We start from the raw sequence: 24,697 nt of genomic DNA, 5'->3' as shown, positions 1-24,697 counted from the left end.
GACTGAGGGAGAAACTGCAGGGATTTATTCATCAGCTCCCGTGCTTTATTCCTTGAGAACGACTTCCAGGGACGTTAACGTCCAGGCATGCAGGCTTATCTCTCCACCTCACCCTTGTAGGCCAGTCATACCCCTGGCCAGAGAATGACCTCAGATAGGACCTGGCAGGTGTTTGCAGAAAGTCGTGGGTTTGTAAGTAAGCGGCAAGTGACAGAGACCGTGGGCAGGGCATGGGCAACACCAGCTCCAGAGCGATACTAACCAAGCGTGAAAAGTGCACTGCATGCCTTACACCGCGTACCCCAGGTCCAGGGTCAGAGTGGGTCAAAGGACCTACAGCTGAGACTGAGAACTGTCAGACTCCTTGAAGAAAACACAGGGGGGAAAGCTTGATGACATTGGATTTGTCAGTGATTTCTTAGATATGACACCAAAATCACAGGCAAAGAAAAAATAGATGAATTGGACTTCATCAAAATTAAACACTTTTGCGCATCAAAGGACACTATCCACAGAGTGAAAAGGCAACCCGTGGAATAGGGGGAAGTACTTGTAAATCCTACACCTGATAAGGGATTAATGTTCAGAAAATATAAAGGACTCCTGCAACTCAACAACCAGACAAACAACCTGATTTAAGAACTGAGCAAAGGGGCTTCCCCGGTGGCGCAGTGGTTGAGAGTCCGCCTGCCGATGCAGGGGACACGGGTTCGTGCCCCGGTCCGGGAAGATCCCACAGGCCGTGGAGCGGCTGGGCCCATGAGCCGTGGCCGCTGAGCCTGCGCGTCCGGAGCCTGTGCTCCGCAACGGGAGAGGCCACAGCAGTGAGAGGCCCATGTACCACAAAAAAAAAAAAAAAAAAAAAAAACTGAGCAAAGGACTGGAATAGATGTTTCTCCAAAGATGATACACAAATGGCTAATCGAGCACATGGGAAAATGCTCTACTTCACTAATCAGTGGGGAAATCAAATCAAATGATACACCACTCCCACCCATTAGGACGGCTACTTTGAAAACAATCTAAACAAAGAGAAGGCAACAAGTGTTGGTGAGGGTGTGGAGAAGTTGGAACTCTTTTTTGCCTTGCTGGTGGGAGTGTATAATTGCACAGCCATTGTGGAAAATGGTATGATGTGTCCTTAAACACTTAATCGCAGAATTACCATCTGATTCAGCAGTTCTACTTCTGGATATATACCCAAAAGAACTGAAAACAGAGACTGGAACAGATACTCACACACCCATGTTCGTAACAGCAGTATTCACAACAGCCAAAAGGCAGAAGCAACCACCTGTCTATCCGCAGATGAATGGATAAATGAAATGTGGTCCGTCCGTACAATGGACCATTATTCAGCCTTAAAAAAGAATGAAATTCTGATCCGTGTTACCACATACATGAACCTTGAAGGCATTACGCTCTGTGAACTGAGCCAGTCATGAAAGAACAAATCCTGTGTGGTTCCATTTACGTGAGGTACCTGGAGTCAAACTCGCAGATACTGTGTGATTCCATTTACGTGAGGTACCTGGAGTCAAACTCGCAGATACTGTGTGATTCCATTTACGTGAGGTACCTGGAGTCAAACTCGCAGAGACAGAGAGCAGGAGAGGGGGCGGGGGCTGGGGAGGAAGGAATGAGGAGCAGGTGTCTAACGGGGACGGAGTCTCAGTTTCGGGGGATGAAGTTCTGGAAAGGGATGCTGGTGACGGTTGCACTACGGTGTAAATGGAAGCCACGGTACAGTGCGCTTAAAAATGGTTAAAATGGGGCTTCCCTGGTGGCGCAGTGGTTGAGAGTCCGCCTGCCGATGCAGGGGACGCGGGTTCGTGCCCCGGTCCGGGAAGATCCCACATGCCGCGGAGCGGCTGGGCCCGTGAGCCATGGCCGCTGAGCCTGCGCGTCCGGAGCCTGTGCTGCGCAACGGGAGAGGCCACGACAGTGAGAGGCCCGCGTACCGCAAAAAAAAAAAAAAAAAAATGGTTAAAATGGTAAATTTCATGTTACGTATATTTAGCCACAATTTTTAAAAAGCATGCAGCAGGTACCGAGAGGGAAGGGCACTTTAACTGAGGGCCTGGGAAGCCTTCCTGGAGGAGGTGGCATGCTCCCTGGCCCCGATGGATGGGTGGACTTCAGCAGGCTGCAGTGCAGGCGGGGGGTAGGAATGGGGAAAGTTGTCGCAGGCGGAGGCGCTCAGGTCAGAGGAGGGCGGCTGGGGTGTTTCAGAGAGCGCCTGCCACGCGGCGGGTGAAGCACGGGAAGCCAAGCCCTGCTCTCCGTGTTCAGTCAACAGATACTTACCGGATACCTGCTGTGCACGAGGCACTGTGCAGGCCTGGAGAGAGTGGCTAAAACAGAACAGACGAAAGTGCCTGTGCTCCTGGTCTCCTGCGGGGAGAGACAGACACAAACCAAACAAGCATAGTGAGTGGAGGGTCCCGTGGAGCGCGGAGCAAGGGGAAGAGCTCGGCTGGGAGGCGTGGGCTCGCCATTGTCAGAGGGGCCCCCAGCCTGCGGAGGCAGAGGGCCCCCGTCAGTGTAGCTCCGGTCCTCCAAACGATGGCTTTATGGTCACTAAAGAAACCAGATGTGGTTTTGATTTCTCTGCTCGAGGTTGCTCAAGGCGGTGGTGCTCTTCCTGCAGATCTACCAACCTCTAAATACTTTGTGTCTCATGGGAACTTTGAGAAAAACTTTTTCCTTGGAACTCCTCCAGCTGCGGCTGGAAGGGACCAAGGCTTCAGAGGGCCCTGCCAAGGGGTCCTGCAGTTCCCCATTGTCCTTGCTAATAGCCTCAGATGGGCATCAGTTGCCCCGGTGGGCTTGGGCTCCACGCCCAGGTTGGCATGTTTGGCAAAATTATTCAAGGGCATTTCTCACTGAAGCTAAAAGTGATCTGCTGTTGTGCCTAGGTACCTTCTCAATAATTTCAGTAGGCCGTTTGGGAAATTGACCTAACTTCCTGAAGAACGCCCTCTTACTTCCCTGTCCCACCCAAACTACACATGGCCCCAGTTTCTCTGTTGGTTGTGGTTGTTTTGCATTAAACGGTAGGTTCTGCATTTATATGCTTAAATGGAAAGCTGCTGTCTCTGTACGTTTGGATCACTCCAGGGTCCAACCATGCAGTTCCTAAATCCACACTCCTGTTCTGTGTTTTACCAATAAATAAATAAACGAATAAGCCTGCTGCAGAGTTGCCTTTTATCACCTTCATTTTTCTCTGCTGATGAAAATACATTCTTTGTAACGTTCCATTGATTTCCAAATGTGCAAGTTTTCAAACATGTTATAAATGAGAAGAAAAGAAACTGCTGGATCGTTTGTCAAGCTGTCACATTATTTTATTTATCCTCTCTTGTCAATAGAAAAGTCCAGAAGTGTATTGAGATAAAAATGGCAGTACACGTAAAGATAAAATTGTAAATGGGGTATACGGCTGTATTCCCTCCCACTGTTGTACAGTAAACAAGAAGTGAGTCGGCCAGTGCAGACCCTCCTCGCAGGGAGCAGCAGGGCTTCTGTGACTGGGCTCGTCCAGCGGCACTGCCCAGCGCCTTCGCGGCTGTGAGCGGGTTCTCGCTAACGAGCGATTAAGGGCACAGCATTTAGAAGGATAGGAGAGTCTTCTTCGGCAGCTCCACACACAAGGGATTATTAACGCAGAAATTTACACGCCTGCTTCGCCCATTCAGGAGCTGGGGGGGCAGAAACTAAAAAGTGAGTTTGGGGAAAGTGAGAGGTGGGAGGAACTTTCTATTTAGTGAACAAGGTTTTTCCAATCAGGAGAAAATTCATGCTGTTCATTTCACTTTTCACAATCAAGTGCGTCTTAAAATTGCCCAGGTTCTGCCTTGAGAAACTCACCTCTCGGAATCTGAGGGAATGACCTGGTTTGCCTGTTGCCTATACACCTTTCACTGTAGCACTTGTTAACAACAAAAATAATAATAATTTCTATGGGTTCTTGGAGATTATATATATAATATATATACACACACACACACATATATCTCTCCTAGTCTCTTAAAACGTATGTGCCCTGGAGGGTTCAGCTCTACAGGATTTGAGCTATCAAGACGCCAGCTCCCATGGTGGCAAGCGATCACACACACCTGTTGAGATGCTTTTGCAGGCAGGAGAGCACTTAATCCCTTTGCCAGGCCGTTTTAATAATGCCGAGAAAGATGACAGACTCCGAGGGTTTGCAAAAGCAACTGATGAATGGAAGAGCCACTTGAGCCCAACCACCGCCCCCCCCACCCCGCCCACGAAAGCCGGGCTCCCAGGCGCGCACTCGCCCTCCTTGCGCCACGTGCTTGGTGGAGGGCGGTGCCGGGGGGCCGAGCCGAAAAGATGCCCTTGCTGCCTCTTCCGGCTGCCGCGAGAGTCGCCCGTCCGACATCTGAGCGGGAAGCACTTCTGGGGACCCGGTCCAGCCGCCGCAGACAAGACGAGGGGCCTTGTTTTAGGAATCAGTGGCAAAGAAAAAGAAGATGATGTCCCCCAATTTACAAGCGCAGGAGAGAATTTTAATAAATTGGTATCTGGAAAGCTGAGAGAGATCTTGAACATATCTGGACCACCCCTGAAGGCAGGCAAAACCCAAACCGTTTATGGTCTGCCTGAGGGCTTCTCCAGCATGGTGGTGGTTGGCCTCGGCAAAAAGACGGCCGGAGTTGATGACCAGGAAAACTGGCACGAAGCCAAAGAAAACATCAGAGCCGCTGTTGCAGCGGGGTGCAGACAGGTTCAGGACCCGGAGATCCCGTCCGTGGAGGTGGACCCCTGCGGAGACGCCCATGTGTGAGGAGTGGTGCCTGGGCTCTATGAGTGTGACGACCTGAAGCAGAAAAAGAAGTTGGCCGTGTCAGTGACGCTCCATGGAAGTGGGTATCAGGAGGCCCGGCAAAGGGGAGTCCTCTTTGCTTCTGGGCAGAACCTGGCGTGCCACTTGGTGGAGACACCCGCCAATGAGATGATGCCAACCAGATTTTCCGGAATTACTGAGAAGAATCTCAAAAGTGCTAGTAGTAAAACAGACGTCCACATCAGACCCAAGCCTTGGATTGAGGAACAGGAAATGGGATCATTCCTCAGTGTGGCCAAAGGGTCCGAAGAGCCTCCAGTCTTCCTGGAAATTCACTACAAAGGCAATGCAAGTGAACCTCCTTTGGTGTTTGTTGGGAAGGGGATTACCTTCGACAGTGGTGGCATCTCCCTCAAGGCTGCTGCAAACATGGACCTCATGAGGGCTGATATGGGAGGAGCCGCCACTATCTGTTCAGCCATCGTGTCTGCTGCCAAGCTCGACCTGCCTTTCAGCGTCCTAGGTTTGGCCCCTCTTTGTGAAAATATGCCCAGCGGGAAGGCCAGCAAGCCTGGGGATGTTGTTAGAGCCAAGAACGGGAAGACCATACAGGTGGATAACACTGATGCTGAGGGGAGACTCATCCTGGCCGATGTGCTCTGCTACACGCACACTTTTAACCCAAAGGTCGTCATCAGTGCCGCCACCCTGACAGGTGCCATGGATGTAGCTTTGGGGTCCGGTGCCCCTGGGGTCTTTACCAGTTCTTCCTGGCTGTGGAACGAACTATTTGCGGCCAGCATGGAAACGGGAGACCGTGTCTGGAGGATGCCTGTCTTTGAACCTTACACAACAGAGACTGTACGTTGCCGACTTGCTGATGTTAATAGCATTGGGAAATACAGATCTGCAGCAGCATGTACGGCTGCAGCATTTCGGAAAGAATTTGTGACTGTCCTAAGTGGGCGCATGTAGACACAGCAGGTGTGATGACCAACAAAGATGGTTCCTCATCTGTGCAAAGGCATGGCTGGGAGGCCCGCAAGGACCCTGATCGCGTTCCTGCTTCGGTTCCGTCAAGACAGCACTCAGTTCAGATGCTCTAAAATGCCTTCCTTCTTTCTTAAACGGGCAGTAGAGCTTCAGAATACTTTTGAATGAATAGATCAAAATCTCTTAAGGGAAACAAAGGACGGTATTTAAAAACATAGAACGAAATGAAATTTGTATGCCTTGATTGGATTTTCACTTTATGCAGAGGTTTATAAAGGTAAAGCTAATATCTTGCCTGGCGCAGATTTTTAAGATATTCTATCTTAAGTGAATAATGATGATTTTTTAAAAGCTGCCTAATCACTTTTCAGAGTATTTGTTTGTAACTGAGGAGCAAAATTCTATTTCAGATTTGTGATGCTGGGAATAATGAACAAACTAAAAGTCGCTATGCAGTTGTCAGAAACAATAAATCTAACTTTTTGTGCTCCCTGGTGTGGCTCTGATATTTACTTATATATTATTATAAACCCAGTGATGCTATATAATATAACTGGTCTCTTCTGGCTGTGTTATATGAACTAAGTAATTAAGTTGGGTCTCAATGTTAATAATCACTTTGGGGCACTCAGTGATGAGCTTGAGTAGGTGAGGCGGTACTATTATCCCCACATTACAGGTGAGGAAAATGAGGCACAAGAGAGGGTTAGTAACATGCCTACGATGTCACCAAGCTAATAAGTGGGAGAGCAGAAAGCAGTAGAGCTTTCTTCTTTTTTTTTAAAATAAATTTATTTATTAATAAAAAAAAGAAAGAAAAGAAAAGCCACTTGATTTTCTTCAAGTAAAGTGTCTTGGAGCTGTTTTCACCCATCCCCCAAAAGGGCACAAATGTACCTTGCTGTGCATGGAAGAAGGTCAAGAATCGTAAGAGACTGACCAATTCAATTGTGCTTTTTATGGCCAGAAAGCGGTTGAGAATGGCCCCAGGCAGCCTGTTTGCAGAAGCTGAGCTATAGAACCGAACAGAAGAGTGGCTCGAGCTCTGCAGTGTCTACTAGTGTGCTCCGTGGCACAATGAAACGCTTTTTGGGGAAGGTCAGGATTTTTACTTACATATAGCTCCGCCTTCCTTAGTAATTGTCCTGCGAGGGAAACTCAAAGATTCATCTTCAGAAGCTGAGCGGAAGCAGCCTTGATCGTCCGTGTGAAGATTCCTGTTCATTTGGAAGGAACAACAGCTTCTCTTTCCTTAGTGTCATCATGTCTTTCTCCTCCTTCTTCCGCTGCCCCGACCGCCAATTATCCCGTCCACGTGCACTTCCTGTGCCTGCCCTTTAAGACTGCAGCCGCCTGGGGGCCCCTCCAAGCCCTGTCTTCCGTGCTCATCCCCGAGCTCTCGTGCCGCTGACCAGCCAGTGCCCCTGCCCACGTGGACACCCCCAGGCCTCCTTGTCCGCCGGCTTCACGTGCCCACATCATCACCCCAACCCTTCTCGCTCCTGAGCTTTCACTCTTACGAGCTGCTCCGCCATCCACCCAAACCACTCGAGCCAGAAGCCGGGAGAGCTTCCGTGCGCACACCCAGCTGCCGTCGGCCCCTCTTCTCCCCCCACCGACGCCCGCAACAGCCCCGCACGGTCTCCGTCACCACTTTCCTCCTCAGGAGCCTTCAGTGGCTCTCCATTCCCTACTGGGTAAAGTCCAAACTTGGTAGCATGGCCCCCCTCCCCTGACAGCCTCCTCTGGGGTCACCCCCAGGCCCCAGTTTCCCCTCAACCTTCAAGAACCACTTGACAGTTTTCCAAACAAGCCAACCCGGTTTCCACTTTCTTTTTTCCCTGTTCCTGGAATGCCTTTCCTTCCCTCCTCTGCCTGGTGAATACTGTCCATCTAACAAGGGCCGGGCTCAAGCCCTTCCTAATTCCCCTGGAAGAATCAATCTCGCAGCACTCCCGACCCCGCATCCTGCCGCGTCCCTCCCCTCGGCTCTCCTGACCCCACCACCAGCTGCTTGTTCTTCTGACGTGACTCTCTTCCTCTGCTAAACCCAGACCTCCTTGACATCGCTGACCTCTGACCCCCTGCAGTTAACTCTCATATTCCCCACGCTCGCGCAGTGCCTGGAAATAAGAGGTACTTGCTACTGTCGTTTTCATCCTGTAGCGATAAAGGGCGGATAATAATAACCAGCCGTGCTCTGTTTGGACAAGACTTAATTCTTCCTTCGACAAGCGCTCACAGAAGGGCTCTTATAGCCCAGGCACTTTGCTCCGTGCAAAGATGAACAACACATCCGCCCCTCCTTATTCCAGAAGGTGGACAGATCTCCCCGCAAATCGGGACACTGCAGTGAGGTGAGAGCTGGCACCAAAGGTGCCAGAGGAGCCCGGCACCCGTGGCCCTGGCTCGAGACGGGTCACTTCTTGCTCTGCCCAGATAGCCAGTTGCCTTAACTTTAAAGCATGTCTGTAATTGTTTACGTCATCTGGTCACTGCAACCAATAAATATTATCATTATTGGATGTTGAAAAAAGCTTTCAGAAAACACCGAGGAACCTATAGCTCAGCGCTGAGGGCTTTCCTAAGGCCTTTTACTCCCGTGTGTGTTCTCAACTTTATTTTTCTCTTTTGTTCCTACAAGTTTTAGACCCACTTGTTTTGGAGCAGCAACATTTGGAGGTTTCGAAAGGCCCTGGAGGCGCCATTAGCTGCTGCTTCTGGACGGGACCCTCTTTTGAACTAAGTGAGAGCCCTGTAGATCTGGACCCACTAGGAACTGGAGAGCCGAGGTTCTTTGGAGTCTTGGGGGCCGTGGCCTTTGCCGCCGCCCCGTCTTTCCCGGAACGGGGTTGCCCCTGGTTGAATACGTGTGCCCGTGTGGTTGGCTCATCTTGCACGTTTGTGTGTCTCCGGGCAGATGTGCCTCAGCATCTCCCGGTGGAGGTGGCCTTTGAGCTCGTTATTTTCCGGGCGGCCAGGGCGACACCCGGCTCCGCGGAGGGAACAGAGCGGGGAGCCGCAGCCTCGCCGGTTTGGCCGCGAAGATCCCCTGAGGCGCGTGGCCGGTAGCGCTCGCCTAGCAAGCCGGACGGGCAAGATGACGGTTCTGACAGAGGAAGCCCAAACGAGGGATTTGCTTTCTCAGATGTTCTGGAAAATTCCACTTTCAGGGCATAGGCTCTTTTTTAGAAAGAAAGAGGCTGTGTTTTGAGTGAGCTGTGGAGACCTTCATGAGGAGGCGTGTGGGGGACGTGTGGGCCCCAAGCCTGCAGGCGGGCTCGCTCCTCCCTGGCCACGAGCAGGGCTGCGGGCCTTCCCTCGAGGTCCAGCACCCCGCAGCCTCACATCCAGGGCGCACGGGCCTTCAGAGCGTCTGCGGGGAGGCCGTCCTGGCAGAGAGACGGGAAGCCCTGGAGCAGAGCAGGCACTGAGGGCCTCAGTCTCCCCTTCACCGCGGTGCTGCGGCCTCGAGTTCCGAAGCACGTCCTGTGTGCCACACGCCGTCTGATGTGTGTCGTGCAACATACAAACATACGTCGGAAGTGAGAGTGTCAAAGTATACTCCTGTTTTGAATGGCCCTGTGAGACGGGCATCATTTTACAAATTAGGAAGATAAGGCTCTGAGAAGTTGAGTAACTTGCTTCCCGCTGGGAGCCAGGGTATTTCCACTGGATTCTAAATGCAGTTCTCTTCCTCCCAACCCCCAGGCTCCTGCCGTCACTTGGTTGAGCTCCTGTGTCCTCCTTTGCCCACCTCTGTCTCCAGAGCTTGACTTTCTGACTCTGTACCCAGATGACCGCGGGGCTGGCTCCTTCCTTCCAGGTCTCGGTCACCACCTCCCGCCTGTCCCTGTGCTTCTGACCCTGGGTCCAGGTGACATGCCCTTTATCCTTAACGCTGCTGTCCCACCACCGGCACTCTCTTGATTGCAGGGAAGCAGGCTGTGTGCCATTCATCCTACTTTATCTGCAGTAATTCCACAGCTTAGCAGTTCTGGTAGACTTTGAACTTTTTTTTTTTTTTTTTTTTTTCTGTCTGAGAGATTTGATATGCTTTAAGTATACTTTTTAATTAAATGTAAGCTGGACAGCTCCTCTCTACTCAGCCTCTCCAGTGATTAAGGGGTTCATGTGGGAGAAACTGACTAGGAGTAGACCCCATTTCCCTCTGCCTGGAGCCTTTCTTCCCAGAACTACAAAGCACTCGCCTTTCTGCCTTTGAAGCTACCTAGCACCCACTGTTGCTGACCTCGGCAGAAATCCTCTTTTGCTTCGATGTCTGCACCTCCCAACCACCTAAACCAACCTGGGAAATGCTCAGTTGAAAACGCTACAGTAAAGTCTCAATTAAGGAAATGCTCGGGGGAAGGAGTGTTCTAGTTAATTTAATTTCTGGTTAACTGAGCACAACCAAAGTTTTTATTAGGAGGAAACATCGTTATATAAAAGAAAGCTTATGAACTTTGGATGAAGACATTCCTCTATTTAAAACCCATTCTCTACCGTGTTTAGTCATGTGACTTTGACTAAAAGGGGGATGCTAATAGCTATAAAAGGGGGATGCTAATGGCTGTCTTATAAAAGGGGGATGCTAATAGCTATCTTAATAGCTTGTTGTTAGACGAAATTGGGCAACATTTGTAAATGTAAACACGAGCGGCTGTGTGGGAACTTGGTGAAGTACAGTTTCCCTCCCACTTCCCATTTTGTTTTCGTTCTTCTTAGAAATAATTCTTAATACATTGGCATGTGGTATTTTAAAAACGTTTTTTAATGCGGAACCCTGAAGGAGAGGGTAATTTTCCTGGTGGTGGTAGTAGTGGCTCATTATTATAGAATATTTATGAAAAATTAACCAATCATTGAGTATTTGTTCAGTGATTATTGTATCTTAGACACCGTTGAGAGTACCAGAAATGAAGAGGTCGTTTTATTCTTTTAAAAATGCCCAGATAGTCTTCTTTGCATTTCTCTTCTAAAAATTGAACGTGGGAAAAAAATTGGTAGAAAAGTCAGCTTGGCAGGTTAAAAATACACATCCATGACTTCCTCTCACTTAAAAAAGAAGTAAAAACCCACTAAAATGTGTAAGGTCGGATCTTAACAAACGGCACCGCGAAACAGAGGAAACCTTTAAGTGAGCTTTATTAGGGAGCGCTCCCGGACGAGGTTCACTGGTCCGAGAGAAAGGGGCCAGAGAAGTCGCACCCGGGCGAGGGTTTGGGCAAGACTTTATAGGGGAAGAAGGGAAAGGGGTGTGGTGAATCTGGGAGGGCGCAGGGTATTCCTTATTCGGTGGTCTTTTCGGGTATCCTGGGGGACCGTTAGTCCCGCCCCTCGAAAGGCGGGAAGGCTGGGCTGGGTTCAAAGTCCCCAGGTCAGTTCCTGGAACTGGGTGGTCCGGAATGTCTCCAGGGCAGTTTCTGGAACTGGGTGGTCCGGAGAATTTCCGTCTGATGCAACCTGTGAATCTGATTGTGTTCCCCTGCCTCGGGCCAGTTGGCCTTACAAAATGCAGTACAGGAGAAGAGACCGAGGTCCACAGGACAAGAAGGCGCTGTTAGTGACTGAGAGATGAAACAAGGGTCTGGGTGGAGGAATGATTAGCATGGGGGTGGGCGGAGGAGGTCTCGGCTTGGGGAGCGGCCTTGGCCACCGTGGGACTAGTTATGACCCAGAGCTAGAGCCGGGGTAGTTAATGGTTTGTGTCTGGGACAGTCTGCTGCCTACCTCCCACTGTAGAGTACTCGGCAGCTAAGGCGAGTAGACAGACAGACAGACAGACAGGTAAGGACACCCCCCCCCCCATCAGAATGAATGGCCCCAGAGGAAAGAGCCCTGCACTGTGGGGTTCAGGGTCCCTTCGGGACAACACTGAACTTCCCGCCTGATGGAGGCAAAGTTGCCCACTGACAAGTTAAAAGTCACATTTGGGGGAGGGGGTGGGTTGTCACACTGTCCTTGCTACCGAGAGATGTGGATTCTGGGAGCTTACGTAAAAGCTTACTGAAATGTTAAGTTTCAGTAGAAAACGCACAGACTCCTCAATCACAAGACCTTGCTTTGATCTTCCTGTTGTAGTTTCCATAAGTCAAGGGCACTTTGCCGGCATGTGTGTACCTTGTGTGTGTGTTAGAAATGCACGTTTTAGGAACCGTCACATTTTATCTGCATCTCTGGGACCTACTTCTCCAAGCGTCATGTGTGATTCACGCATCACCAGAAAGAACAAAGTGGTCGGGTTTGAGGGCAGGCTGACATTTACCAGTCCCGAGTCGAGCTGCTCGCTCGACTTGTCCTGTCGACCCCATGGGTGAGGGTCCTTGAAATCAGGTAACGGTCTGGGCCACGAGAGCAATACAGACAGAAGTTGCTTTTCCGTATGAATCACAATTACGAACGACTTCCTCTTTCCTCGGGGCGGCTGGAATCTCCGCGCACAACCTCCAATTCGCTCGTCCCCGGGGCTGTGAACTCGGGCCTGGCGCTGACCTGTCTGTCGCCTGCGGGTCTCTCGGGGTCAGCGCGCAGGCGAGGCTGAGCCGCCCGCCGGGGTGGGGTGGGGGGGGGGGGCGGGGGGATTGCCCTCTGGGCGGCTACAAGCGCTGAGCAAGGGCTTCCTCTCCGTCCGGCGCGCCAGGCGGAGCGCTGATTCATGCCAAATTAGCACCTTGCTCGGCGACCTCTGTGCGCCCCGCTGCTTTCCTTCACTTCACATGACTGTTTGCAAATATTAGCAGCTCAGGTCATTTCTCCTCATCAGCGACTTTCACAGATGACAGGCAGGCATTCAGCCTTTGTCACGAACGTGCCTGTACTCCGGCATCCTCCGAGGCTTGATAACCAGCCCCACGATCCCCAGCCTCACAAGCCGAGGGTGTCGGGCGTTGGGAAGGTCCCCGGGAGGCCCTGCCGGGCGTGGGGAGCGGAAGGCTGCCCGGCGCTTGCCCGGAGCCCCGAGGGCCTGAAACGGCCTCGCAGTAACTAGTCGATACATAGGGTTAAAAAATTGATTTGTTGGCTCTGCCCGCCTCAGGCTTTTTTTTTTTTTTAATTCACGTGAACCTTTAATTCCAGAATCTCATACTGCTTAGGCAGTGAAAGCCGGACTCAGAGCTGTGGGAAGTTGACTAGAGGCCAGTCCTCTTTTCTCCCCCTGCTCTCTCTCGATGCCCTGACCGCGTTGCCAGCAGCTGGAACCTTCCACGGTTCTCCTCAGCTGCTCTCACTGGTGGCGGCTCTCTGCAGTATGAGGTCCTCCAGGAAGCACTGGGCATCTGCTGCGATGTCTGTTTATTTATTTCCAGCCTCTTGCATCTCCACCCTTTATTGAAAGTCCTGTTCTCGAAATGTGTGATCAGTCCTCATTTTCCCTAAATAAACAGTAGTAATGCGCACGTAGTTTAATTTTGATACGACTTGTATTTGAGAGAAAAGTGGCAAAAAGATCGAGTGTTTTTTTTTTCCCTTGTCACCAGAGGTATGAGCTACGTTATTTATAGTTTGATACTCACACAACAGAGACGGAGTCGGAATAGTTACTTTTCAGAGAGAAGGGATTAAACATGCACGCACAGAACCGAGCACTTGGTTCATGGGATGTCTTTGCTCCGGGGACCACATTCGGGCCCAAGTCAGAGAGCAGCCGCCTTCCAAACACACGCATGCCCAGCAGAGGGCCTGATGCATGAAATATTTGTGGAATTCAACGGGTTTGAAAGTAGTGGGTAGACCAGGTAACTCAATCAGCAAAGTCTAAAACTGATAAAGTCAGCAAGCACTTTGGAAAATGCACGACAGTCTGAAGCCCTTTATGGGCACGATGTGAGGAGAAGCAGCAGGAGCTCTCTGTTCCCGTGGTTCCTGGGCGGGACATGTGTTTATGGACCAGGACCACACCGAGTGCCCCTCGAGGGCTGGGGCCGGGTCCCGAGGTGCTGGGTGTCCTGTCGGAGCAGCTTGACGGGACTCTCGTGTCACGTTCCAATCCTCACACCTTCTGTACTTCAGAGAGTTCCATGGGCTTCTGCTTTCTCTGCCGCAGGAGATGTTGGCACACCTGAAGCCGTGGCCCCCGTCATCGTGATCCCCCCGAGCAACAGAAGCGTGGTGGCCGGCTCCAGTGAGACCACCTTGGAATGCATAGCCAATGCCAGGTGCGTGCCGGTCCCCCACGCGGGGAGTAACAACCCATGACAACCCCTCCTGCGTGTGGCTGGCTCTCCCAGCAACGGTGGTCTTGTTCATCCAGCTGGGCTGTGGGCGCAGCGCGTATGGGAAGATAGGACTTGGGTGTGCTGACCTTTCCCGGGCCTTGTTCTGCAGTATTTACATTGAGTGTAATATTTATATTGGAAAGCAGCGCTTTCCGCTTTAGCTCTGGGTCATGGTAGAGGGTCTCTTCTTAGATTCTGGCTGAGGAGCAGAGAGGAGCTTTGCTCTCCTTTGGGTGCAAAGGAAAGAGTTAATTCTCTTCTCCCCTGTCGTCGTAGGTGTTCTCAGCCCCATTAGTGGTCGCTCCAGAATGGAGTTCCCGTGATCACGCCTCCCATGTAGCGCGTCCCCTAGCAGTATTTGTTTTATGCATTCTTTTCCTGAGCAAATGGAATCATTATCACTTACGGTCCATTGCTGCCGCAATTAGCTATCCTTGCTCAATAGCCCTTGAGCAGACTGTGTCGCTGACGCGTGCCTTAAGGGAGTAGAGTAATATCTGGATTGAGTTTTAAATGTCCACTGTTCAACCCACCATGGTTCCTGGTAGAATGATTATTATTGCCGTCTACATGATCCACAATTATTGTCACTAAAGCCCTTCGTTCTCACAGGCCCGTCGAGGAGCTGAGTGTGACCTGGAAGAGAAACGGGGTGAGAGTCACCCGTGGACTCCACAGCTTCGGGAGACGCCTCACCATCAGCACCCCGACCTCCTCGGACATCGGGGAGTACGCCTGCGAGGCAGCGCTGCCAGGGAGCGCTTTCGAGCCCGCCAAAGCCAGAGCCTTCCTTTCTATCATAGGTGAGGCCCAGACTGGGACGCGGTGTCCTTTCTATCATAGGTGAGGCTCAGACTGGGACGCGGTGTCCTTTCTATCATAGGTGAGGCTCAGACTGGGACGCGGTGTCCTTTCTACCATAGGTGAGGCTCAGACTGGGACTCGGTGGCGTCGGCATCCTGGCAGGGCGGGGGCACACCCCAGGCCATGGAAACAACGTAGCTAACACCTGTGTTCCACCACCTATTCTTAACTCAGCACATGCAAGTGAAGTGGAGTTTCTCTCCCAGATCCAGCCTAGTCTTCTTTCCCAAGAATATCAATGCGTTAAGTCCAAAGAGTTGATGCTCTGAATACTCCCAAGAAACGTCCTTCTGCAAACTTCCAGTCGTAAAGCTTGGGAAACAGAGTCGAAATCCCTGGCATGTTTATAACCTCCCTGTGCTGGCCTTTCTGGCTTTTCTATAACTCTTACTTGGCCGTTACGATCAATGTTGAGAGATTAACCTGTGACCATTATTTTTTATTTTGTGACCCGGAAGAAAGTCAGAAAGTCTTGGGTGTTAACCTTTTGTTAAATTAGAAAGTGAGGACAGAGAGGCTTCCTAGAATCATGTGTTATTCTTAAACCAGGGAGAAGGGAGACAAGATTCGGCACATGTGAGCTGCTCTAAACGCTGGGGATCTCCACGTTCGGCAGAGTGCACCGTACACAGACTAAGGGAAGCCTCAGCCTATTTTCCGATGATGATAAGATTACATTAAATTGTGAGGCACAGGCCTTTATTTCTCTTGTCTCTTCAGCTCCTACAACGTGTTTAGACCTCTTCGGTGGCTGTGGTCACTGTCGCGGTGACCCGTCTAGTGGCCACTGCTGGTAAGAGGTGCCTTCAGGGTCCACTCCAGGTGGGAGAATCTCTGCCTCTCTCCTCTCAATGCGAACAAGGCAGATTGAGAACAGGAAGGATCACATAAGCAGAAAGCCCCTTGAGAGCAGTCACCCCTCACGTAACATATTTTGCAGTTTGCCGCTTTGCAAACTAAGAAAAATAAAAGCTTGTGTTTTCCTAAAAAATTAGCAAGAGTGTGAAGAAATGCTGCATGAAAGGCAGTTTGCCTTGAGTGTGTCACATTCCTTTAAATCATTAGGAAATGGCTCTGTGGCCTGAAAATGACTGCCAAACTCACGTGATACAAAGCTGTCAGCCCCTCTGAAAGATGTGCACACGTTTTAAAAGCGTCAGAGAAGGCAGGTTTTGAGTCACAAATCATTGCTGCTTCTCCACTAGGGATCTGAGCTGATTCTCTGCTCCCTTTCTCATCCACGCTTTAGAGATGTCAGTACCCCATCCCCATTCCCGGCAAGGACCTTTCTGTCGGGGGTGACCTACAGCTACATGAGCACAGCACATTATAGGCTGAACCCAAATTAAAACTGTAAACGTGTAAATCTCCAGCAGACAGGACTATATCGTGTTAAAACATTCCAAGGTAATTTAAGCAAGAGAAGAAATCTATCTCCCTGTAAACTAGAATGTTTGTTTCCATTATAATTCCCTTTTTAAAATATTTAAGGGCTTCCCTGTTGGCGCAGTGGTTAAGAATCCAGCTGCCAATGCAGGGGACACAGGTTCGAGCCCTGGGCTGGGAAGATCCCACATGCCGCGGAGCAACTAAGCCCGTGCGCCACAACTACTGAGTCTGCGCTCTAGAGCGCGCGAGCCACAACTACTGAGCCCGCGTGCCACAACTACTGAAGCCTGCACACCTAGAGCCCATGCTCTGCAAGCCACCGCAATGAGAAGTCCTGTGCACCGCAACGAAGAGTAGCCCCTGCTCGCCGCAACTAGAGAAAAGCCCACGTGCAGCAACGAAGACCCAACGCAGCCAAAAATAAATAAATAAATTTACTGAAAAAAATCATTTTTAAATCTGTCACGTGAACTTGGGTTTTGCACTTCCATCTGGATTCCAGAGCAGATTGTTTCTGTATTCTCCTGAGTTGCTATCTCTCCGTGTTCTGGCTTTTAAAGGTACACGGACACACTCGTGTACCCTTATGATGTTCATTTAAATCCCCTTTATTCATAAGAATTTGCTGTGACAGCTAGGATTTTGTGGTTGAATCATCCTGGGAAAGCCCTCAAGAGCCTCTGTCAATTCAGAGTGATTTGGGAGATTATAGCCCCGAGCCCAGCGATCGTGGAGAGAGGGATCCCCAGGAAACCCTGGTCCCAGTTCCACGGCCCCGTCACTGGTGGAACCGTGCAGCGAATATCGACACGAACATGCAGATGAAAGAAAGCAGACAGACTGGCTTCCATTTACTCCTGCTTCTTACTGATGAGACAAGACAGGCTGTCCAGCCCACCTGTCAAGTCGGCTGCCGCGTTGCTTAATTTCTGAGGTCTCCACACGGCAGGGCAAGCGGCCTCCTGGGCTTGGCGGTCCACGGTCTCCTCCACCTGCCCTGCGGGGAGTCTGCAGCTGTTGCTTCGCCGCTCGTTTGCTTACCTGCCCACACACCGCACACCCCACGCGATGGGACAGACGCCGTAGGGCCCGTTTCCTGACTGCGTTCTCTGGCCACTGGAGCCAGGGCTGCCCCTGGGTGAGGCCAGGGCACCCGCCATGTGGCAGGTTGGAAGTGCTGACATCCACCCCCCCCCCCCCCCCCCCCCGGCGTGCGTCAGTCCAGCGCCACGTGGACCGGAGCGTCCTAAGCCCCGAGGTGGGGACGTGATTTGGACGTTGGGGTCTTCGCTGGCCTCCAGAGTCTCCCCGCGGGGTTAGCTCAGTCACCCACAGCGGGGGCCGCCTTGGCAACACGCTCGTTTACAGCCGGCCTCCCGCCTTCCCGATGGTGTCCCCATCACCTCCCAAATAAACCACCGGCAGGGAACCCTGTCTCAGGTCTGCCTCTCAGGGAGGCCTACCCAAGACGTGGACCGTCGCCCTTCAGACCCCCGAGCACCTGTGCTTGGGATGAATGGCCTTTCCCGCCCGGGTCACTCTTTACCTGCCTTGTGGGTCTGCGTGTCCCTCAGGACTCCCTCAGTCGTCACCACTTGCCTCTTTGACCTCTCAGACTTTTCACCAGGCAGAGGAGTGACGCTGTCCCAGCTCTCGTCCTACAGAGTGGACACTCTAGTGGGTCACTGATGCTCCATGCATGACGGGACAGGCTGTGGGGACGGGCCTGGGCCCAGGTTCTCACTGCACCACTCGCTGGCCTCTGCGGGCCTCAGCGTCCACGGCTGTGAGATGTGGGCGCCGCAGAAGGTGATTCCGGCTCGTGTTGTGAGGGCGATATGAAGTAACGGGCGCGGAAGGACTGAAATGGCAGCTTTGGGAGCCGTTGGTAGGACTCCGCGGTGACACACGTCACCCTTAGTGCTTTACCTACGGTGGTGACATGACACATCTTCCACGCCTGCAGCCTCTGAAATCAGCGTGTGTCTCAACCCACGGAAGCATCTCTTCTTTCTTGGGTGTAAACAAAACGACGCCTCTTACCAATGCTGCAACGTCTCAACCTCAGTGAAGCACGGCGGGTCCATCTCCCGTCCAGAGTGACGGATCTGGTCCCACACACAGCGCGGCCATGCATACGCGTGTCCTGCCCGATGCCTCCTTCACCCCCGCTCAGAAACTCGGGTGGGTGGGCATGACACTTGTACAGAGCTTTCTCTGTAAACCTCAAGTCTGTTCTGATTTTTTATACATACATCATGCAGAAACTCCAATATCTGAGCTACTATGAAAATAACAAGTTACCCGTAACAGCTCTCTGCTGATAGCAGCACCGCTACGGAGAAGTTGTTCCCCTAGAGCTGAGACTGAGCATCTCTTAGACGTTTGTTTGCAACCCAGATTCCTTCCTTCCTTCCTTCCCTCCACCCGACACGGAGGTGTTTACTGAGTCGGCCTCCCCGAAGCTGTGCTGGTCCCGGCGTCCAGGGTCTTATGCGGAAGGCAGTCCCTTCACGCGGCTGTTATGGTTGCACACGGCGAGTGCTTAGACCCTCAGCAAGGCGGGGGGTGAGGGGGCTCCCCTGGGGTTGGCAGGAGAGGGGCTTTCACAGCAATTCGGATCAGAAGAGAATCTTGCAGGGGGCATATAGTCCTCTTCTCGTGGAGATTCACAGAGGACCTGCCTGCTAACTCGTTCACATGGGTTTAAGAAAAGCCCAAGATGTCTTTTTTTACAGTTTTCACATACGACCCATAGTAGAAGCACCCAAATGAATTATCGGCATCCTATCACCAACTGTAGAACTTACCGTATGGCATCTTACCACTGATTAAAGCTCAGAAAAGAGCTATCACAGAGCTGTTCCTTAAAACCAAAGGAAGTATGAGACAAGCCTCAAGCGATGCTGGGGTGACTTGCCCCTGGATGCAGCATCGGCAGCTCCTGGTGCCCCGAGACGAGCAGGAATTCTGTCTGGGGAGCAGGGTGTGAACGCTTGTACACGCCGTCCAATTCCAGGCTCCCCCGCCGTCCTCTGCTTCTCCGCTCACCCACCTGTCATTCACCAGCGCAGAGCGTGTGCCAGGCACCCAGTGGGAGTACCAGCCTGGGTGGCACGAAGAGGAGTTAGATGTGTCTCCGCCCCTGAAGGAGTTTCAGGGTCCTAAAGTCTGTGGGCGTCTCCTCTCTCTCTTCTCCAGTGGGCGGTTTCTAAGTGTCTTCTCGGAAATGATGGCAGGCGCTAAGACACAGAGATGACCAAGACACGCTCTTCCCTGAAGCAGCCTCCAGCATGGTGGGCGCATCACACAGACGTGGGTCATCGGTCCCACGGGGTACGTGGCTGGGGCAGAGCCAGCCCGACTCCAGGAGAAGGAACACGAGGACCGGCCTTGCAGATTGGTATGAATTTGCCAACGAGGCAACTTGAGAAAGGCTGGTCCACGGGGAGGAGCCAGGACCAGTGACGGCCTTTGTGTTGCTCTTGTGAGAAAGGACCACAAACTCAACAGCTTAAAAGAATACAGATGTGTCGCCTCACGGTTCCCGGCCTCCCAAGGCTGCAACCGAGGCTGTGGCTGGGCTGGGCTCTTCTCCCGAGGCCCTGGGAGGATCCACTTCCCGGCTCACCCAGGGGCTGCAGAACCCAGTTCATGCGGTTGTGGGACTGCGCCTGTTTCCTTTCTGACTGTTGGTGGGTCTTTCTCAGGTTCTGGAGACAACCGGCATCCCTGGCTGTGGCCACCTTCATCTGCAGAGCCAGCAGCAGGCCGAGTCCTCACACCGTGGGTCTCTGGCCTCCCCTCCTGCCGTCGCTCCCGCTGCCAGCTGGAGAAAGCTCTCTGCCTTTAGGGGTCCCTGTGATGAGACTGGGCCCGCCCCGCTGCTCTGAGATCATCTCCCCGTTTTTAGGTCGATGACCTCGGTCACGTCGGCAGAGTCCCCCTGCCGCGTAGCGTAGCATGTTCACAGCTACCGGTGACTGGGGTTGGACATCTCCTGGGGGCATTCCGCCCACCCCAGTGGACAAAGGCACGCAAGCATGGATGACAGTGGCGAGTCAAGGGCACACCACGGGCCCTGCCGCTTCCCGAGATGGCCGCTCTGGGAGAAGGGCAGACGGCAGAGGGGGCATCTCCGGGCTGTGCCGTGAGCCGGGGTTGGGGGGTGGATGGTGCAGGAGCCAGAGCCCAGCATCAAGGGCAGGAGAGCCTGAGGGATCCTAATTTGGGGGCTGCCTGGGAGGTATCCCTGCCTCAAGCTCTGAGGTCGGGGGACTGGAGGCTTGCCGTGCGGACTGGAGGAGCTGCCCGTGGCCCCCAGGGGACGCGTGGAGGACAGCCCACGTGGCTGGCCTGTTCTTAACACGCCGGTGTCACACGGGATGAGAACGTTTTCCTGACGGCTTCGTATTGTTTCAAAAGAGGTGAAAGTGTTAGTTTCAGTCCCCGGTTTTATTGGCCGCAATTGCGATAACTCTTTAGAAGTCTAGTGTGCGCCTGCGTGGGCAGGGTACCCTTTCCAGACAGAGTGGTTGCCGATGAGCTAAGACGCGCACTTGCCCTTTGAAGATTAAGTGGTTGAAAAGTCCGTGGCGGGGATGACTCGTTCATAGCAGGTTCTCCCCACCAGTCACCTCGGTCTTTCTTGGCTGAACCGCCCGGTACTTTCCCCCACTGTTCTCCTTATAGACAAGTGTACGCGGAAGTAGCCGAGGGCACTGCTGAGTTGGGCTGGAATACGGGGTCAGCAGGGAGAGAAGTGGGAACGTGCGGACGTGGGAGAGATGACGTTACCGTCGGAAGCCGCGTGCGTCTGTGAGGGCTTCGGCCGCCCCACGGCTGCGCTGAGTGCTCAGCACCTGGAAGGCTTTCCGGAAGAGGCAGGAGAACCAGTACGTGAGCGAGCAGACCTGGCCTCCCTGGCCACTGAAACTTGCCTGGGTGTCGGCTGCGGGGGAGACACACAGCGCTCCGCCAGCTCTGGCAGACCGCCCGGCGGGACGTGCCCAGGGAGCCTGGCGGCTCTGAGCTCAGGGCCACAGAGGATATGGAGCCGTGAGCCCGTGCCGGGCGCCCCGGGGAACTGGCCGGGCGGGGTTGACGGCGCTCGCAGAGGAGCCGCCCCGAGCAGGCCCGGGGGTCCCTAAGGCACCTGCAGCCCCACAGCCAGGCCTTCAGTCAGCTCGGTCCAGCCTCGGGTCACCATGTGAGGAGGGCCCCTTGTCTCTGACCCTGGGGGCTTCCCCCCCAGCACTTGGGGAAGACCTGGGCACTGCAGGACGAGGGACAGCGGCACCAGGACGTCGGCCAGGGTGCCAGACAGCCTCCGTAATCAGTGCCTCGGGAATTGTCTGGTCCTGTAGACGTGGAGCATATCTATAGGTATGGATTCTTCCCACCGAAGTGTGACTCCTCTCGGAAGAATCTCGAGGGCAGTATGCTGCGTGGAAAAAGCCAGTTCCAAAGGTTACATACTGTATCGTCCCATTTATATAACGTTCTTGAAAGGACAGAATTATAGAGATGGAGAGCAGATGCATGGTTGCCAGAGGTTCAGGATGGGACCTTGGGGTGGGCATGGCTACAGAAGGGCAGCGTGGAGGACCCCGGTGGTGCTGGGCCCGTTCTGCATCTTGACGGTGGTGTGGGTGCACAGACCTGCACTGAGTCGTACACACGAGTACAACCGAGACGGGGGGGGGGGGGGGGGGGGGGGGGCGGGAACGTTGAATACAATAGGCTACACGTTTCACTGTCAGTATCTTGGTTGGACTATAGTTTCTGCAAGATGTCCCAGCTGAGGGGACACAAGGGCTCTTTATTATTTATTACAAACGCGTGGGACTCTCCAGTGATCTCAAAATGAAATGTTTAAGAAAGGAAAACCGTAATCCGTCAGCAGATGTTGATGTTTTAACTGAGTTCTTTTCCATTCCCCTCACATCCCTTTAACCAGACCACAGGGGTAGATACCAACTTCAGCATTTGCTGATGAAAATGGGGCGTGAGCTGCGCACCGGGGCCTTGGCAGGGTGCAGCTGCTGTGTAGTTAGAGCGTAAGCAGCGCTGTCGTCATTGTTAGGGATGAACGAGACGCGTCTGAATGTGCACGCAGGAGGGAGTGTGCAGTGAAGACCAGCTTGAAAAAGAGACACGGGATCTCTGCAGTATTTCTTGAGGCCTGGTCTCTGCACACACACACCTAAGTGGAGCGTCTGCCTCCATCTAGTGAATTTGCAGCCGTGGCCTCAGCCAGACTGGTTCCTTCAGCAGATTGTTTTTGCTTGAGCGATGCAGGTAATTGCGGGATGGATACCTGACTGCTTCCAGCGAGGAACCTTCAGCCTTGTCTCCTTAATCATCTCCTTGAAATGCTAAGTTTTCGTTTCTCTTTTTGGTCTTTTAGGTCCCACCCTGTTTTAACGATACAGTCAATACAAGATATAACCAAGCTATAGTATCCACATTCAACACAATTACAGTGGAAATAAACCACTCTGGAAGACAGCGCCCAGAAACTATCACACAGAAAGTGAATACAACGGCCCTTTGTTATCATGATAGTGACATCACTACTACCTTAATACTCCTCGAACTTGGCCTTGCCACCGTTGAATTCCCGCTGAATAAACTGAGAAAAATCCTGCAGTTTAGTCTCCAAGGAGATTCATCGTTTAATACAGACAACCGCGCTTGTCTTGCCGCTGAACAGGCAGGCGAGCAGGGTGTCTGGAGCTGTGCGAGTGGCTGGGTTTCCTTTGCTACTGAAGATGGACGAGAGGCCCATTTTCTTCTTCTCTTAGCTATTACTTTGCATTCCACTGAAGTATTAAATCTATATTTTGGAGAAGAAGAGCTGCTAAGACTTTAAAAAATATGTTCATAGGCTGCCCCGTTCCCTGAAACAGGCCGGGCGCCTGTCTGCAGTGCTCATTTAACATGCTTCACGAGTTGTTGTTTAGTTTAGATACTGAAGCAAACTAGACTATAAAATACTGTGCTGTAAATATAAACCTTTATGAACCTCACGGGATGGTCCTTCTAAAATGTGACTTAAGATACTCCATTATTCAAGCCCGTGAACTGAAAAGTAGCCAGTGCCCTGAGTAGTAATTTGCTTTCCAGAACCTTAGACTGTAAATTGCCTTTGGCCTCTGCGCACCGAATTCTGAGTCTGGGTGCACGGTGGTAACTAATGAAGTTTTCAAAAATAGTTTTTAAAAGGAGCTCAAACCCTTGTAGGCTGTAAGGGTCTTCTGAAATATACCTCTTTGGCTTACGGGCTGTTTTGGTTTTTTCTTGTTTAAAGAGCCACCGTATTTTACTGCGGAACCTGAGAGTCGGATTTTAGTGGAAGTAGAAGAAACCGTGGACATCGTGTGCGGAGCCATGGGTGAGTGCGGGAGCCACAGGGCAAGCAGCGACGTGGTGTAGGAACAGAAATGGCGTCTCCAGGGCAGAGCCGTCCTCTGGACAGCGACAGGTTGACTGTGGTGATTAGAAACGGGGCCGTTGGCGTGGAGTGGAACTCAGTTGCTGGGCGTGTAACCTGCAAAGCGGGGATGATAATACTTACCCAAGGGAACAGCAAGGGAGCCTTAACCCTGTCCGTCCCAACAGAGGGAGATGAAGTCCTGTCCCCTTGACTCCCTTCAGAGGCTCTGATTCTGCAAGAGCCCTAAGACTTGCGGCAGGAAGTTCATTCTCATCCGTGGGGTGAGCGGGACCGGTGACCACGCCCACTCGAGAGAAGAGAGATCGTTCCAACTTCTCGGATAGGAAATCTTCTATGTTTCCACCCTCTCAGCTTGGAGTCGACTTTTCCTTTGTTACTCAGGGAATTCTGCCTCTCGTCCCGAGCCTCGACCCCCCACCCCTCGTTGTCCCCTGTTCCCATTTCGTGTCCAGCGTGCAAGTAGTTACGCTAAACGCCCCGACAGAGACCGGCTGTCTGCCGCGATTTCACAAACAAAACGTCACGAGTCCTCTGGAGATTGTCAAGTAAGGAAAAGGACCCTTTATGTTAACACCTGTTCATCTTAAGGGTGGGGTTTTTCTTCTAAGAGTTTGGCGGGCGAGGATTCCTAACAATTCTGTAAACCTTCATGACAGCTGCGTAAGAGAGCGATCGTTACGTCCCTCTATACGTAGGAAAACACCCCTTAAGAAGCAAAGCTAAGTAACGCGCTCGAGGCGCAGTCAGGACAATGAAGGAGACACCTTCAGCTCCGCCCGCGGTCTGGCACCGGGGCGTTGCTCACTGAGCCCCGGACAGGCAGCCTGCCTCGGGCCACGTGTTGGTGGAGACGGGATCCAAACCCACAGGCACCAGCTCCAAAGCCAGTGCTTAGGCCTGGACCCCGAGAGCCGAGCCAAGGCCCTGGGACTCGGAACAGATACCACCGATCTGCAG

At 52.4% G+C, this 24,697-nt stretch overlaps 1 protein-coding gene and 1 pseudogene across 1 annotated transcript in view; both read left to right on the top strand.

The window, feature by feature from the left end:
* The window catches only part of SDK1 (sidekick cell adhesion molecule 1), a 530,463-nt gene that overhangs the window by 283,470 nt on the left and 222,296 nt on the right, over positions 1-24,697 (top strand). The window contains exons 5-7 of the mRNA XM_032606677.1: positions 13,857-13,968; positions 14,641-14,831; positions 23,594-23,677. Coding sequence (XP_032462568.1) covers positions 13,857-13,968; positions 14,641-14,831; positions 23,594-23,677 — 387 coding nt within the window. The remainder of the gene's footprint in view (positions 1-13,856; positions 13,969-14,640; positions 14,832-23,593; positions 23,678-24,697) is intronic.
* On the top strand, positions 4,363-5,977 carry LOC116739795 (annotated as a pseudogene).

This window comes from Phocoena sinus, chromosome 15 (genome assembly GCF_008692025.1).
Source record: "Phocoena sinus isolate mPhoSin1 chromosome 15, mPhoSin1.pri, whole genome shotgun sequence".
Classification (NCBI taxonomy): Eukaryota; Metazoa; Chordata; class Mammalia; order Artiodactyla; family Phocoenidae; genus Phocoena; species Phocoena sinus.
The sequence above is the reverse complement of the archived record's forward strand: the minus strand, read 5'-3'. Positions and strand labels throughout refer to the sequence as shown.